Here is a 13,082-nt window from a genome sequence, read left to right on the forward strand (position 1 = left end):
CCTCCACCACCCAACAGATACCCAAACAGTCGTCCCAAGCGCGCAAAACACTCTCACCCATCCCCGCCATCCGCGCAGAATCCGCCGTCGTTGACCTCGAAATCACAGGAGAGCTCACAGTGCACCTATTACAGCGTACGTCCCCCCAGTTTTCCTTATCTGATAAGCAGCACGGGCGCTCATCCGGGTTCGGGCCCAAGTCGGGCAATAGTCTATCGACGCATACCCCGTTCCCGCATGTTCCCCTGCAACAATGTTCTCCCCGCGTTCGAAGCAGCCGGTCGGAGGCTCGAGGCTCTCCCGTCGTCGACGCAGACCCTCGTCCTCGCCATCGTCGCCATGACTGCGCGCATTACTGCACACCCCGCCTTGCTCGGACCGGGTTCGCTCGCACCCGAGCTTTCGGCGTTCTTCGACGAGCCAATGCGTATCGTCGAGGTGGGGCCAGATGACGGCGTGTCTTCGCCTTCTCCGCCGTCGTCGCCGTCATCGCCCTACTCAGTTGGGTGTAGACGCGAAGGCCCCTGCGAGAAGCTGCGCAGGCGGGCGCTTGAGCGTGCATGGGCGCAGCACCTCCCGCGCGCTGCGCTCCCGTGCCCGTACGTCGGAAAGAATGGCAAGCAGCAAGATTCGCAGGTGGATGCAGAAGCAGAGGCGCTGGCGACGTGTTTCTTGCTCCGGTGGATCGAACACCCGCCATACTGCGATAGCTGCGACACGGAGACGGAGAGGGCCGTATGGGGCGCGGCGTTCGTTTCGCATCTCAGGCGATCGCAAGCGAATTGCACATCTCATGGCCAGGAGTGGAAGGATGACAAGAGGCCCCTTTCTCTGGAGACCCTGCGTTGGATTGTCCAATTCGTACGTGTCGGTGTATATGGATTCAAGAGAATTGCCCGCTAATATGTATTTTGTGACAATTAGATGCGAGAAACCGTTGCAGCCGCCGCATGGGGCGACTCGTGTTCATTGTGAGCTGCTCTAGCCTCGTCGCTGTCATCCTCGCATCGTACTAATTTTTAGTACTCTAAATGACGAAGTGATGCTAGCGGGGCCGCCTCCGCCATCTCCTCAAGAAGTCCTTGCAAACGCAAACACCCTATGTGATGCTCAGTGGTGGGACACGCAGATGTTTTGGGCGTTGGTCAGGCCTTGTAAGTAAATGCATATATTAAGGCAGTGTGTCGCTGAACTATATGGGGCTGACCCATTTGTCAGTCACGTACACCATCACGCAGATGGCTCTGAACAGCTTTGACTGGGCCTCCCGTAAGATCCGACCCTACTTCTTCCCTTGTCATCTTCCTCCTACGTCTTCTTTGTACAGTTACTCACGCCATCTCTGATCCTTATAGGTAGGCGCGCAAACCTCCCTTTCTCGATGTCCCGCCTCCGTGAACATATGGCAGCGCTTAACCCCCTATACGCCCTCCTCGCACTTGCACACGCGCGCTTCTCTGTGGCCTTCAGCACCGAGGCGGCTGCGATGCGTCTGTGCACTCGGCCGACGTACTACTCTGCCACCGCCAACGGCGTGAATGGTGGCTCGCACAGCGCACAGCGCCAGACGGAAGCGCACGCGCGGGAGAAACTCGAGCGTGGGACGGCGCGGTTTGTGTTAGGCGCGATGACGAACGCACTCGCGAACGTGTGTATCCCGCTATATGCGGATGTCGAGGGGAGGCTTATGTTGGCGTCGGAGAAGGCTCAGGTTGGAGCTGGGGATGGCTCGGAGACGTTGAAGGCGTTGATGGGCGGGTTGAAGCGGGCGTTGTTGCCGTATGCGAGGCGGATCGTGTTGGACAAGGCGGAGAGCGTCCATGGTGGGGATCGGGATGGTATGGGGAAAGGGGCAAAGAGCTTGGCGGCTTTTGCGCAGATAGGTATGTGGCTCGTTCGTGATTTGCGCTGTACGGGGCGCTGACTCTGATATAATGTACTCTAGGCGATGAGCCATCGAGGTTCTGGACCCGCTTCATTCTCTCCGCGACGCCTATCGAAGACGGCGGAGAAGCCATTACACGCGCACAGAAGCTGCAATTGCTCGAATCGTACGTCTCCCTTTTCTTTCCTATCCTCGGCTTCACCGATTCTGATGGGTGAGTGTCCAATCGTAGGCTATACAAGACTCTTAAAGTGATGTCGTGGGCCTGGCCGCGCCTGCTCGAGGAGCCCACGGCACTCCGCGTCAAGGCCGGGATGGAGATGCTCAGGCTCGAGCAGACGTTTGACGAGATTTACGGTCTCGCCCCCGTCGAAGGGAGCATTGTACCCATACCCACTGGCGTCGACTACAGGAGCAGCCAAAGTCAAGACGGCTTATTGACGAACCTAGCCGGGAGTCGGTTCAAGAGCCCTGCTACGAGCGCAAGCACCAGCACAGGCTCGACATCTTCGTCGTCATCAGATTCGGCGGGGTGCAGTAGCGGAGGATCTGCCCTGTTTGACCTTCCCGACATCGAGGCTGTCGTGCGTTCGACGGGGGTTCTCTGCGGGGAGACGAATGCGACCCGCTCGTCGCCCGGTTTACGAAGTGATGTCACTGATATGACGAGCGGTATTGTCATTGCAGGAGCGGATGATATCGGTATCATGCATGGTCCTGATCTGCCGTGGGTTCCTGCTGGTTCCACGGAAGACGGCTTTGCGCCAGCCATGGAGCTGCCATCGTATCCGGACCAGACGTTTTCAATGTTCTCTTGCTTTTTGCCTGGGACGTATCAAGGCTGGCAGGGGTTCTAGTGTGCATCCATATGTTTCAGGATTTGGGCAACTGGGAAAAGTCGGATATCAAGTTAAAGTTACTATAGATGCTTAGGCCTTAGGGCCGGGATACATGGTCTGAATAAGATACGATAATTTGCGCGGCTGCTGGTAGTGACGAAGACATTCTAATCGTGGTTTGTGTCCTTGATCATCTGCTCAAGTTTAGCCTTTTCAAACCGGGGAACGACGCGCATTGGCATCGGCTTTGGATGTCTAATACATACACTCGATCTCAGCAAACGCATCACACCCATGGTCGGAGAAATAAGGAAAAGCTGACCTCGTTATCCCCGTAGTCCACTCCGGCTCTGCGTCCCCCACCTTCTCGAAACTGTACGCAGCGAGCATCGACACCGCCGCGATCCACACAGAGTCGTTGGCGAGGTGCCGGCCGGGGCAGATGCGCCGGCCCCAGCCGAAGGCCCATCGCACGGTGTCGTCGTTGAGCTCGCCGGTGCTCGTGAGGAAGCGGTCGGGGAGGAAGGATTCCGGGGAGGGGTACTGGCGCTCGTCGCGGGACATTGCCCTGGGTGAAATGGCGCATGAGTAAGAAAGGTAGTAATTCACAATACCAATATCAAAGGAGGGCCTACCATGCGTTGGCTGTTACGAGCGAGCCTGGGATTGTGAACGTACTGTCAGCCCTCGACTCGAAGAAGATCAGACCGCAGGTGATAATCACTGACCTTTAGGAATGAAACACCCCTCGTACACGTCGTCCTCCGTGACCGTGTGCGTAACGCCGACAGGGAGCACCGGGTTCCAGCGCATGGCCTCGCGGATGATCGCGTCGATGTACGGGAGCGCCGCGCGGTCCGCGAACGTGGGCAGTCGCCGCACGCCGGAGCTGGTGCCAAGCACGGCGTCGATGTCGGCCTGCGCGCGTTTTTGCACGGACGGGTTGAGGAGCATGGCGACGATGAGCGATTGGAGGACGCTTGAGGACTGGTGTTGGAGGTGAAGTCACTTTGAGTTGTACGTAGGTTGAGGGGGGAAAGGAAAGAGGGTAGTACCGTTTCGGCTCCACCTGCAAGACGCGGGATTGTAAGTGTCTTTTGACAGACAGAATAGTATAAGAAGACTCACCCACGAATGCTGTAGCAGTGATCCGCTTCAGCGTGTACTCGGAGATATCCTGCCCGCTCTCTTCGCGGCTCTTGATCTGCTCTGAGAGCATGCACGACAGCGTTGGGTTGGATTTCTGGAAACACGGTCATGAATCGCTCGTAAATAGCTAAATGGACGGGACACAACGCACGAGAACTCACCAGCTTGTCCATCGCACACTCGTACGGAAAGTCCATGAACTGCTGTGCCCACCGCCTCGCGACGAGCGCCTCGCGGAGGATGGACGTCCCGGGAAGGAAGGTGGGCAGATACTTGACTGTGGCGATAAATGAGGTTTTTTCAAACACGCTGGCAGAGGAGGAACACGCACACCACGGGAACGTATCGGTGACCATCGCCTTCTCGGGCGTCATGAGCTGCAGCCCCGTCTCGAAGAACTTTTCGACGATATGAAAAAGCGGATCGTCGAGCGCGTCGACGTCGTACCCGTACACGATGGACAGAATCGCCGAGGACGTGAACCTGTCCGCGTCCTCATATATCAGCCCACATAGCAGAACGAGGACAGCTGACAGAGTGACGCCGACAGCGGCGCACGACGTACAGGGTGACGAGGTCCCACAGCTTCTCCGCCGGATACGCGGCCATGTTCGCGAGCAGCCGGTGCGCGGCAGCGAGCTGCGCGGGGCGGTACGCGACGACCTTTTGCTCGCGGAAGGACTGCTGGAAGAGGCGCCGGTTCATGCGCCACTCGGGGCCGTAGGGCTCGACGGTGAAGACGAAGTCCCATCCGGCTCTGCGTCAATATCGATAATACCGAATTTCAGTCGGTCAGCATATTCACGTGCACAGGGACGGGGACGATATGTCGTCGCGAGAAGAGGAGAGTCGAAAATATTAAAACGCACAGCTCGATGGTGGACACCTTGGGCCTGTCCGAGTATATCCTCGACCGGCGCTCCATCAGGTCGTCCGCGACCTTGACGGAGTTGAGGACGACGACGTGGCGGTTGAAGAAGCGGCAGTAGATGATGTCGCCTATTATTCACGTTCATCCGCATTAGATACAAGAAAATAAAATAAAGCCGTGGCACGCTCCAGTTAAGCGCCAACGAACGCATGCTTTTACGAGAGAAAGAAAAGGCAAAGGCAAAGGCGAACGCACCGTACTTCGCCCCCCACTGCATATACGTCAGCCACGGGCTGGCCGCGTCGACGTCCAGCGCGGCGCCGAGGAGGGGCAGGAGCTTCGGGCCCGGGAGATACGGCAGCGATCCTTTGGCCCCTGGAGGCGACAGCGCGTACTTGAGGAGAGCAAACGCGAGCGCGCTGAGCGCGCCGATGAGCAGGAAGTGCGACGCCATGAGTGTGGTGCGGTATGTGGTCGAGGGAGACACCGTTGCGCCCGCGATACCATACAAGTCGGACGCTCGTCTCGTTTTTATGTGTGAGCTTAGGCAGGCGGCTTAGCCTAATGGATAATTAATGTACGGTACGATCAGAATTTAGAGTAAAGAGGTCGGGTTCGTCACCCCCGTATGGCTAGCAGCGCTCAGCGCTGCGAGCTCTTCGGTGTTCTCGCCATTAGCTCATCAGTGCGCCGCCGAGGTGAAGCAGCGGTTCGCCACCGGACTGGTGGGCACCTGACAGTAGTAGAGTGAATGGTCAGCAACATCAGCGCAGCTTTCTTCACATTTGAGTTGAGGCATAGTCGTCGAACTGGGCTTTTGCCAAGTTTTCCGTCGGGAAAGCGTAGACGCAGGCGGACGGTCACGTAAAGATGGGGCGGAATCAGCTCGGCCGGTGACGCGTTACGTACCTTGGAGTTGAGTTGAAGCGGCGGCGGCTACGAAGGAGACAGCGTGAGCGTCTGGAACTGACATTCGAGCTGCTATGCGTGCACTGAGCCTGGAGACATGGACTCCATTCAACGAGCGCAATCAAGGACGTGCAGTGTAACGTGGAAAGACAGGTAGGAATATAGCTGTCAGCGACGTGCTGGGTAGAACAGAAACACGCTGATCAGCGCGAACGAAGTCGAGTAGATATTGGAGCCGGCAAATGAACTCGCCAGAGCCGGAAGGCGGTGCGTGGGGGCTCATCGACGCCGAGGACTCAGAGGCGGGAGACAAGAAAAGCGGGCCCGGAGCGCTCGTGAGGATCGGCCCCGACGCGTCTGGAACGTTCGTCGGTGGGGCTTCGACATGCACAGCAACGCGCTCGCGCGATGAGCCTTGTTTCTGAGACAAACGACGACAAGAGATAACGGCATTTGCGTGTCGGCGGTACCTGAGTAGAACATCAGATAGACGGCCGTGATAGGCGGGGCACGCTGTGATTTGCATCAGGATCAGCGCGTGCCCACAACGGTGCCCGCGGCATGGCTAACTCGGGAGGGGGGTTTCGGAACGAACATACGGAAGGGAAACAAGCATTTGGCTGCCAATGTTCTGTCTCTAAGTCCCCAACGCAAGTCGACGTGGATGAGGAGTCCTAGCTCGAATATGTTGAAGCTTGATCAACCGGAAAGTAGTGTCCTCGCAAGTGACAAGACGCGTTAAACCTTTGAAGATTGAGTGGGCGATGGAAAATTAGACATGAGGCAAACGCTCCAGGTCGGATGGTGCTCGTTGTCAAGTAACCACCTTGCGTAACAGAGAGCAGAAGGTGCTCAGAATCAGACGGCGGCGAATGAGCGCGCACGTGTTGACCGGATGCTCGGAGGGAATGCGGCCGAGTTAGGAGAACGTTGTTCGGCCCTGTCCAAAGACAGAACAATAGGGGTCTTATTGTCCACCATTCTATTATCCCAAGCATCCGTCCATTCTGCTGCTCGGCAACGGGGACTCGTACATATATGAACCCTTTCGCCCTCGGACACGCTGTGCTCGCGCCCTTTCCTCCCCATCTCACAGTACTGCGTACTTGGTTAGGGTCCCTAGACTCATAGCTTTCGGTCTCTTATATCTTGACTGATATCCTCATAACTCTCAATCCCAGTCTTCAACTCTTTCCTCCCACCCACCATCTCAGTCCTTTTCCTCGTACCATGTCATCCGCACCCACCACCAACCCCCTTGATTCGCACTACGCAGCTCGCGCAATCCGCACCACCCAGAAGCCCACCGCCTTCTTCGGCGAGACGCCCTACGACCTCGAGAGCGAGCTGCCCATTGCTCTCGCCTCGCTCTCCCAGCAGGCTCAGCCTGCCCAAAAGTCAACACCCAAGTCGCTCAGACGGCATGGCTCTATCTTCGCGCACCACGCCTCGCCGTCCTCTTGTGCCTCCGTCTCTTCGAGCGCGTGCTCGAGCACCGACTCCCTTCTCGCGATGCCACCAGGCCTCGGCTCCCCAAGCTCCGCGTCGCGTAAACCCAAAGGCACACGCCCAGCCTTTCTCAAGCTGAACAATGCGTCGACGACCGCGCATCCCGCCTCACCCTCAGACACCTCCGCGCGGTTCAACTTCACGTCTTTCCTCCCCTGCTCCCCTCTGCGCTCGCAAACACGCCCTGCTTCCACGCCCTCGCCCATCTGGCCCCCAACACCGCACACCGCGCTCCCGAGCCCACCATGCCCAGAAGTCATCCGCCAAAAACGACTAGCCAAGCTCTCCCGCACATTGGGCGAAGATATCCCCGCTGAACTCGTCTTCCCGCCTCAGCCGTCGCGGAGGGCATCCGAGGAGCGTCTGGCACCCGCGCCCGCGCCTGCACCCGCTGCTGCTAGCGCAGTCTCTGCTGCCAAGCGGAAGCAGCGCCGACGGAGCAAGACCCTCGACTTTGGGTCGGGTGGTGCGGTGCCCAGGTCGCCCGCCCCGTTCGATCCTTACTTCCAGCGTGCGCCGGAGGATATACCCCCCGTTCCGGCGCTGCCTGAGGGTGCGAAAGCGAAACGGGAGCAGCCGCATGAATGGGTCGGCGAGTGGAACAGGGATAATATTCGGGACGTGCAGAAGGCGCTGCGCCATTTGCGGCTCTGAGGCGCCTCAGTGCGGTCCCTTGATCGTTGATCCCTGTCGTTGGTTTTTGGTTGGAGGCGTGGTGTCTTGGAGCGCTTTGATGATATTTACTTTTACTTTCTTCCCCTTTCCCTTGACCCTTTCTCCCTGTCCCCGTACGAATGTTCCGAATCCTCATGCCATCACGAAGCCACACTGGCCTACGAAAGAAAAGACTCTCATCTTATCCCATCCCATCTTATTTCCCCCCTCATCGTACACCATCATCCTAGTTATGTTTGTTAGGTTCCAAGGGCTGGCCCACGACGTTGACGCGTACTAATATATCGATACGATACCGACCCTAATATCTGCTGTCCGCTGCCTTTGTATACTTCACGCTGTGTATTTATATAGGTACATAGGTTTTTCTCGGGAATGTAATTCTAGACGTCCTAGTGATCAAATAAGCTTGTGGCTAGCTCGAGTGAAACTAAATGTGTCGTTGCTGTTATTGTCGCGATATACCCCACTTCCGGATCTACCGTGGTTGGACGTGTTGCATCTTATCGCTCACTGGGATAGGTTCTCGCTTCGAGCGGGACGGACGGTGCAAAGCATAAGCTCATGCCTCTTGAATCACGCCGGATCTTGACGGCCAACACCACTTTCTATTGCATTGCAGTCGGCTAACCCAATAAATACCAACTTGAACCCAACCAACAAACCCAGAACCATTGTGTCCCCATAGCCGATGAAACCCCTCTAAAAACCCATATAGAACGCATAATCGCAACTGGCGTCTAGCAGAAGATGACGTTGATCTGCAAAGAATACATCAGCGTCTAGACAATCCAGGAGGCTGTGGAGAAAAAAGGGCTTACGCCGGAGTCGTTGGCCTGGCAGTCGACGAGCGGGACCTGGGTCGGGCTGAACGACGCCTGGTCGACGCAGTTCGGGTTGTTGCAGAACAGACCCGTGTTGCACCCGTTGATGAAGTTGAACCCGATCGGGTAGAGGCTGTCGTTCGCGCACACAGGCCGAGTGCCAGTGAGCAGCCCAGAGCGACGCCAAAGCGGGGTAGGGGAGAGGGAGACGCACTAGTTGTGGTTGCCCTCGGGCTCGAGCGTGATGTCCGCCTGCGAGTAGCCGGTGTTCTGCAGCGTGAACTCGACGGCGCCGCAGCCGACGCCGTTGGTCGAGCACGAGGCGCCGTTGTCGAGCCACGCGATCCCGCCGTTGAGCTCGCCCTGGATAGTCGCGGCACCCTGCGGGTTCCCGTTGCCCTGGTAGAGGAAGCGGGGCGTGCCGTAGCCGCAGTTGTTGGTGAACTGTGTGGCAGAAAGAGAGGGGGGGAGTGCGTGTCAGTATGAATTCTCTTTGTCCGGATGGGAGAGTGTTTACAGTGACTTGGTGCTGTTCGGCAGCGGCGCCAGAGGCGAAGGCGAGAGCGGCGACGGCGAGGACGGAGGCGACAAACATGTCTGAGGTGAAGATCTGACGGATAGTGGATAGAGAGAGAGAGAGCTAGCTGATGGTCCTCCTCGACACCAGCCCCACCTCGTATTTATACCTCCCTCCTCCCTCCTCGCCAGCCAGTGCATCGCCCACGTACATACGACTCTTCGCTGGCAGAAGCGGCGGCATCGCACTGCGCTAGTGCTCGCGTACCTGGTTACTTGATCCCGGAGGTGAACACCTATGTCAGGCTGACAAGGGCAATCCCGAGAAGCGGGGAGATCAAACAGGTGCCTCGCCGACGTGGGAGGAGCAGCCCCGCATATGTCAGAAGGGCTCGCGTTGGGGGACGACGTATTGTGTTGTGCCTTGGTAGTCTCGTCATGTTCCGTGAGTGCGCCGCTTAGCGAGCGGGGAGAGCCAGGAGAGCCATTGAACTGATCGTCCAGCGGCCACCTCAGCGCATCAGTCCCGTGTACCAGAGTTAGGCCCGGATAGTAGCTTGCGCTCGTGATGTGCGGTGTTGTACCTTGCCACAGACGCGTCGTTGAGATGGTTTCTGGGAATTCACGTACTGAGCAGTATGCAGGAGCACTGCATGCACTCTTGACATAGCGGGAGCATAAAACCGATGACGGCTGTCCTTGCTTGTTTTCGGGACACGCGATTCCGTAGTGGCAGGTGGCATGCGTCATTGTCGATCCACGCGAGGAGATGGCCGGAGAGCGCCAGGTCCAAGCTTGGTCAGAGAGTTGGTCAAGCGGGCACAGATGGACAGAGATACAGTCTGTACTCGCTCCAGTGGGTCTCCAGGGGTATACTTGATACAGGTGATGTGGTCGGGTTTTCATGATTGTGAGCAGCATGTTGGAGGACTCGGACGCAACGCGCGTCGAGATGAGCTGGAATGCCGGCCCTAGCGTTGCCGAGATGTTGACTTCCGGCCTTGCACTTGGGCGAACACTGTTGCGATATTGTAGAGTGGCGCGTTTACTGCAATCTATTGAGACAATAAACTTCCATTCACGTGTGCTCTAGCAGACTGCACAAATATATACTCAAACTGCCCGAATATCAAGCAAATGGTGTAAATCTGATTCTCGTGAACATTAATATTAATGCCAACACCTTCAGCGACACTGCCATTGTCAGTTATTAACAGTTAACAACTTAAAAAAGACAGGACACAGTCAGGTAACCCTAGGCGTCCTATATATATATAAAACAGTTGGCAACCAACGTGAGATGTAAAGGACCCCGACAGTTAGTGCTAAGGTACTCTCATGTTAATGTCGTGTGCGGTGCGTGCTTCAGCTTTGGCCTTCGCTGAGAACCGTGCTCGCTTCATTCATGACCACGAAACACAATGCACCACGCCAGATTTGAGCTTAAAATTCAACGTTCTGATGCCATTCACAGTCCAGAAGTCCAAAGCGGGAGGATCAAGCTGCCCTCCAGTTCAACGCGAGAGCCAAATGAATAACGGTAAGAAGGTTAACTATACGGGGAGGATGTACTGCATGTCTACCGTCACTGGGGTACTTTCTCGCTCCAAGTGATACTGGTGAGGCGAAGCGCAATCCCATGCCCAGGGAATGAAACTGGTGCTTAACAGTTAACAACGCTTTCTACTGCATTCGGCTCACCCGATACATGTACAAGTTACACCCAAATAGTCACTGTAACCCAGCCAGTAAACTCAGAACCGCCGTGCCCCAATAGCCTGTGAAACCCCTCTGAGAACCCGTGCAAAACGCGGAATCGCGAACGGCGACGTCTAACAGAAAATGACACTGATCTGTAAGGGTGTCTCGTCAGCACCTGTTTTCAGGGAATTTAACGAGTTTATGAGAAGCTTACGCCAGAGTCGTCGGCCTCGCAGTCGACGAGCGGGACCTGGGTCGAGCTGAATGATGCCTGGTCGACGCAGTCGGGGTTGTTGCAAGACAGGCCGGTGTTGCATCCGTTGATGAAGTTGAAGCCGATTGGGTGGAGGCTGGTGTTCGCATACATCCATCAGCAGCAGCAACATCAACATCGCAGAATTTATATAGCTAAGGAGGCACGCACTAGTTGTGATTGCCTTCGGGCTCGAGCGTGATGTCGGCCTGCGATAAGCCAGTGTTCTGGAGTGTGAACTCGACGGCGCCGCAGCCGACGCCGTTGGTCGAGCACAAGGCGCCGTTGTCAAGCCACGCGATACCGCCGTTAAGCTCTCCCTGGATCGTGGCCGCACCCTGCGGGCTCCCGTTGCCTTGGTAGAGGAAACGGGGCGTGCCGTAGCCGCAGTCGTTGGTGAGCTACATGGCAAAAAGAGGCCGCGAGTGTACGTCAGCGTTCCCGCCCGGGAGAAAGTAATAATGAGCGTAGTAGATGAGGGGGTGCTTACAGTGACCTGGTGCTGCTCGGCAGCACTGGCAGAGGCGAAGGCGAGAGCAACGACGGCGAGGACGGAGGCGGCGGACATATTCGAGGTGAAGGTCTAGCGGGTTGTAGTAGAGAGAGAGAACTAAGCTGACGGTCCTCCCCGACGCCAATCCCACCTCGTATTTATACCTCCCCACCCACCCACCAGCCAGTGCATCGCCTAACTACACATGCCTCCTCGATGGCAGAAGCGGCGGCATTGCACTATGCTGCTAGTGTGCTCGCGTCCCTGATTACTTGATCCCGGAGGTGAACACCTATGTCAAGCTGACATAGACCTTGCGAGGGCAATCCCGAAAGGCAGGTAGATCAAACAGATGCCTCGTCGACGTGGGAGCAGCAGCCCTGCATGTTTTGGTTGGCTTCGCGCCGTAGGGTGCATTGACAATCTTGTCATGTTCCGTGGGTTTCCTGCTTAACGAGATAGGGGAGAGACGGGGAGCTAGGAGAGCCATTGTGTGATAGTCTAGGGATCGACGTGACATCGCATCAGCCCCGACCGCCAGAGATAGACCCGGATATTAGCACTCTTCATGTCCTATGATCATGTCGCGAGGACTGTGCCTAGTTGCAGACGCGTCTTTGAGATGGTTATAGATGGTGTATGCGCTTGAAGTAGCGTGTCCAGACATAGCGGGAGCACAAGACCAATGGGACCGGTGTCGGGCCGATGTCCCAGCCTTATTCCAGGGACCTGTAAGTCTATACTAGTAGTGGAAGGTTACACGTGTCCATGTCATGCATTCACGGTCGATCCGCATGAGGGACGGAGAGCAACAGCCTGCAACGGCACGCCGAAGGTCAGCCTTCGTCGGGTAGGGACCGGACAGATTTAGTCCGAGGGGGTTGGTCAGGAGGGCACAGGTGCGCAGAGATATTTGCTCTGGGTCTCATGGATTCATTTAACACAGGTGGCGGCTGATGTTGGTCGAGTTTTAATGATCATGAGCAGAATGTAGGAGGACTCGGACTTGACTCGGACGCAAGCGCGCCGAGATGGGACGAGATGCCGGCCCTAATGTTGCCGAGATGTTGACTTCCCGCGGCCGCTTGCACTCGGACATCGTCGGAATATTGTGAATGATGGTACTGGTTGAGGCACGTGTATAAAAGAGTAATAAGTGGTAGTTGAGCTTGACGAGCACCAATGCATGCTACAACTAATAGGGCAGAATCAGGTTAGCCGTCCTGTTAAAGACGGTTAGTGACCGACTTGAGTTGTGTAACGTCTCAAAGCAATGTGCAACGTCTCAAAGCAATGTGCATTAACTACGACGTCAACTCGAGAGATAAACTTCTTTTAAATGCCTCAGCCGATACAAAGCACAACGCATCGCAACGAATTGAACTTGTACGTCAACAGCGTTCTAATGCAATTGACAAAACCTATACATGATCCCAGATATTAACTGCATTCACATAT

At 56.4% G+C, this 13,082-nt stretch overlaps 5 protein-coding genes across 5 annotated transcripts; 2 read left to right on the top strand and 3 right to left on the bottom strand.

Moving 5' to 3' along the window:
* Positions 1-1,402: 1,402 nt before the first annotated feature.
* CONPUDRAFT_86140 (uncharacterized protein) lies at positions 1,403-2,742 on the top strand (the record flags this gene model as incomplete). Its single annotated transcript, XM_007764727.1, has 3 exons — positions 1,403-1,883; positions 1,946-2,051; positions 2,118-2,742. 3 exons carry the CDS (start codon positions 1,403-1,405, stop codon positions 2,740-2,742), a joined length of 1,212 nt encoding a protein of 403 aa, XP_007762917.1.
* A 149-nt stretch (positions 2,743-2,891) lies between these two features.
* CONPUDRAFT_148063 (cytochrome P450) lies at positions 2,892-5,198 on the bottom strand (the record flags this gene model as incomplete). Its single annotated transcript, XM_007764728.1, has 11 exons — positions 2,892-2,979; positions 3,047-3,292; positions 3,360-3,384; positions 3,453-3,711; positions 3,780-3,793; positions 3,853-3,967; positions 4,035-4,150; positions 4,205-4,356; positions 4,439-4,630; positions 4,743-4,872; positions 5,000-5,198. The coding sequence occupies 11 exons, from the start codon at positions 5,196-5,198 to the stop codon at positions 2,892-2,894; spliced, it is 1,536 nt and encodes a 511-aa protein (XP_007762918.1).
* A 1,554-nt stretch (positions 5,199-6,752) lies between these two features.
* Positions 6,753-8,225, top strand: CONPUDRAFT_133632 (uncharacterized protein). The gene has a single exon (XM_007764729.1). The coding sequence runs from the start codon at positions 6,884-6,886 to the stop codon at positions 7,814-7,816; it is 933 nt and encodes a 310-aa protein (XP_007762919.1). The 5' UTR covers positions 6,753-6,883; the 3' UTR covers positions 7,817-8,225.
* Positions 8,226-8,577: 352 nt separating this feature from the next.
* Positions 8,578-9,256, bottom strand: CONPUDRAFT_148066 (uncharacterized protein; the record flags this gene model as incomplete). The annotated part of the gene is made up of 4 exons (XM_007764730.1): positions 8,578-8,598; positions 8,659-8,794; positions 8,876-9,105; positions 9,179-9,256. The coding sequence occupies 4 exons, from the start codon at positions 9,254-9,256 to the stop codon at positions 8,578-8,580; spliced, it is 465 nt and encodes a 154-aa protein (XP_007762920.1).
* Positions 9,257-11,009: 1,753 nt separating this feature from the next.
* CONPUDRAFT_180585 (uncharacterized protein) lies at positions 11,010-11,699 on the bottom strand (the record flags this gene model as incomplete). The annotated part of the gene is made up of 4 exons (XM_007765757.1): positions 11,010-11,030; positions 11,093-11,228; positions 11,303-11,532; positions 11,622-11,699. 4 exons carry the CDS (start codon positions 11,697-11,699, stop codon positions 11,010-11,012), a joined length of 465 nt encoding a protein of 154 aa, XP_007763947.1.
* Positions 11,700-13,082: the final 1,383 nt, after the last annotated feature.

Source organism: Coniophora puteana (genome assembly GCF_000271625.1).
Source record: "Coniophora puteana RWD-64-598 SS2 unplaced genomic scaffold CONPUscaffold_1, whole genome shotgun sequence".
Taxonomy (NCBI): domain Eukaryota; kingdom Fungi; phylum Basidiomycota; class Agaricomycetes; order Boletales; family Coniophoraceae; genus Coniophora; species Coniophora puteana.

Excerpts from the sequence above, each read along its gene's own strand:
- CONPUDRAFT_133632 (XM_007764729.1), top strand. The coding sequence starts at position 6,884 with ATGTCATCCGCACCCACCACCAACCCCCTTGATTCGCACTACGCAGCT.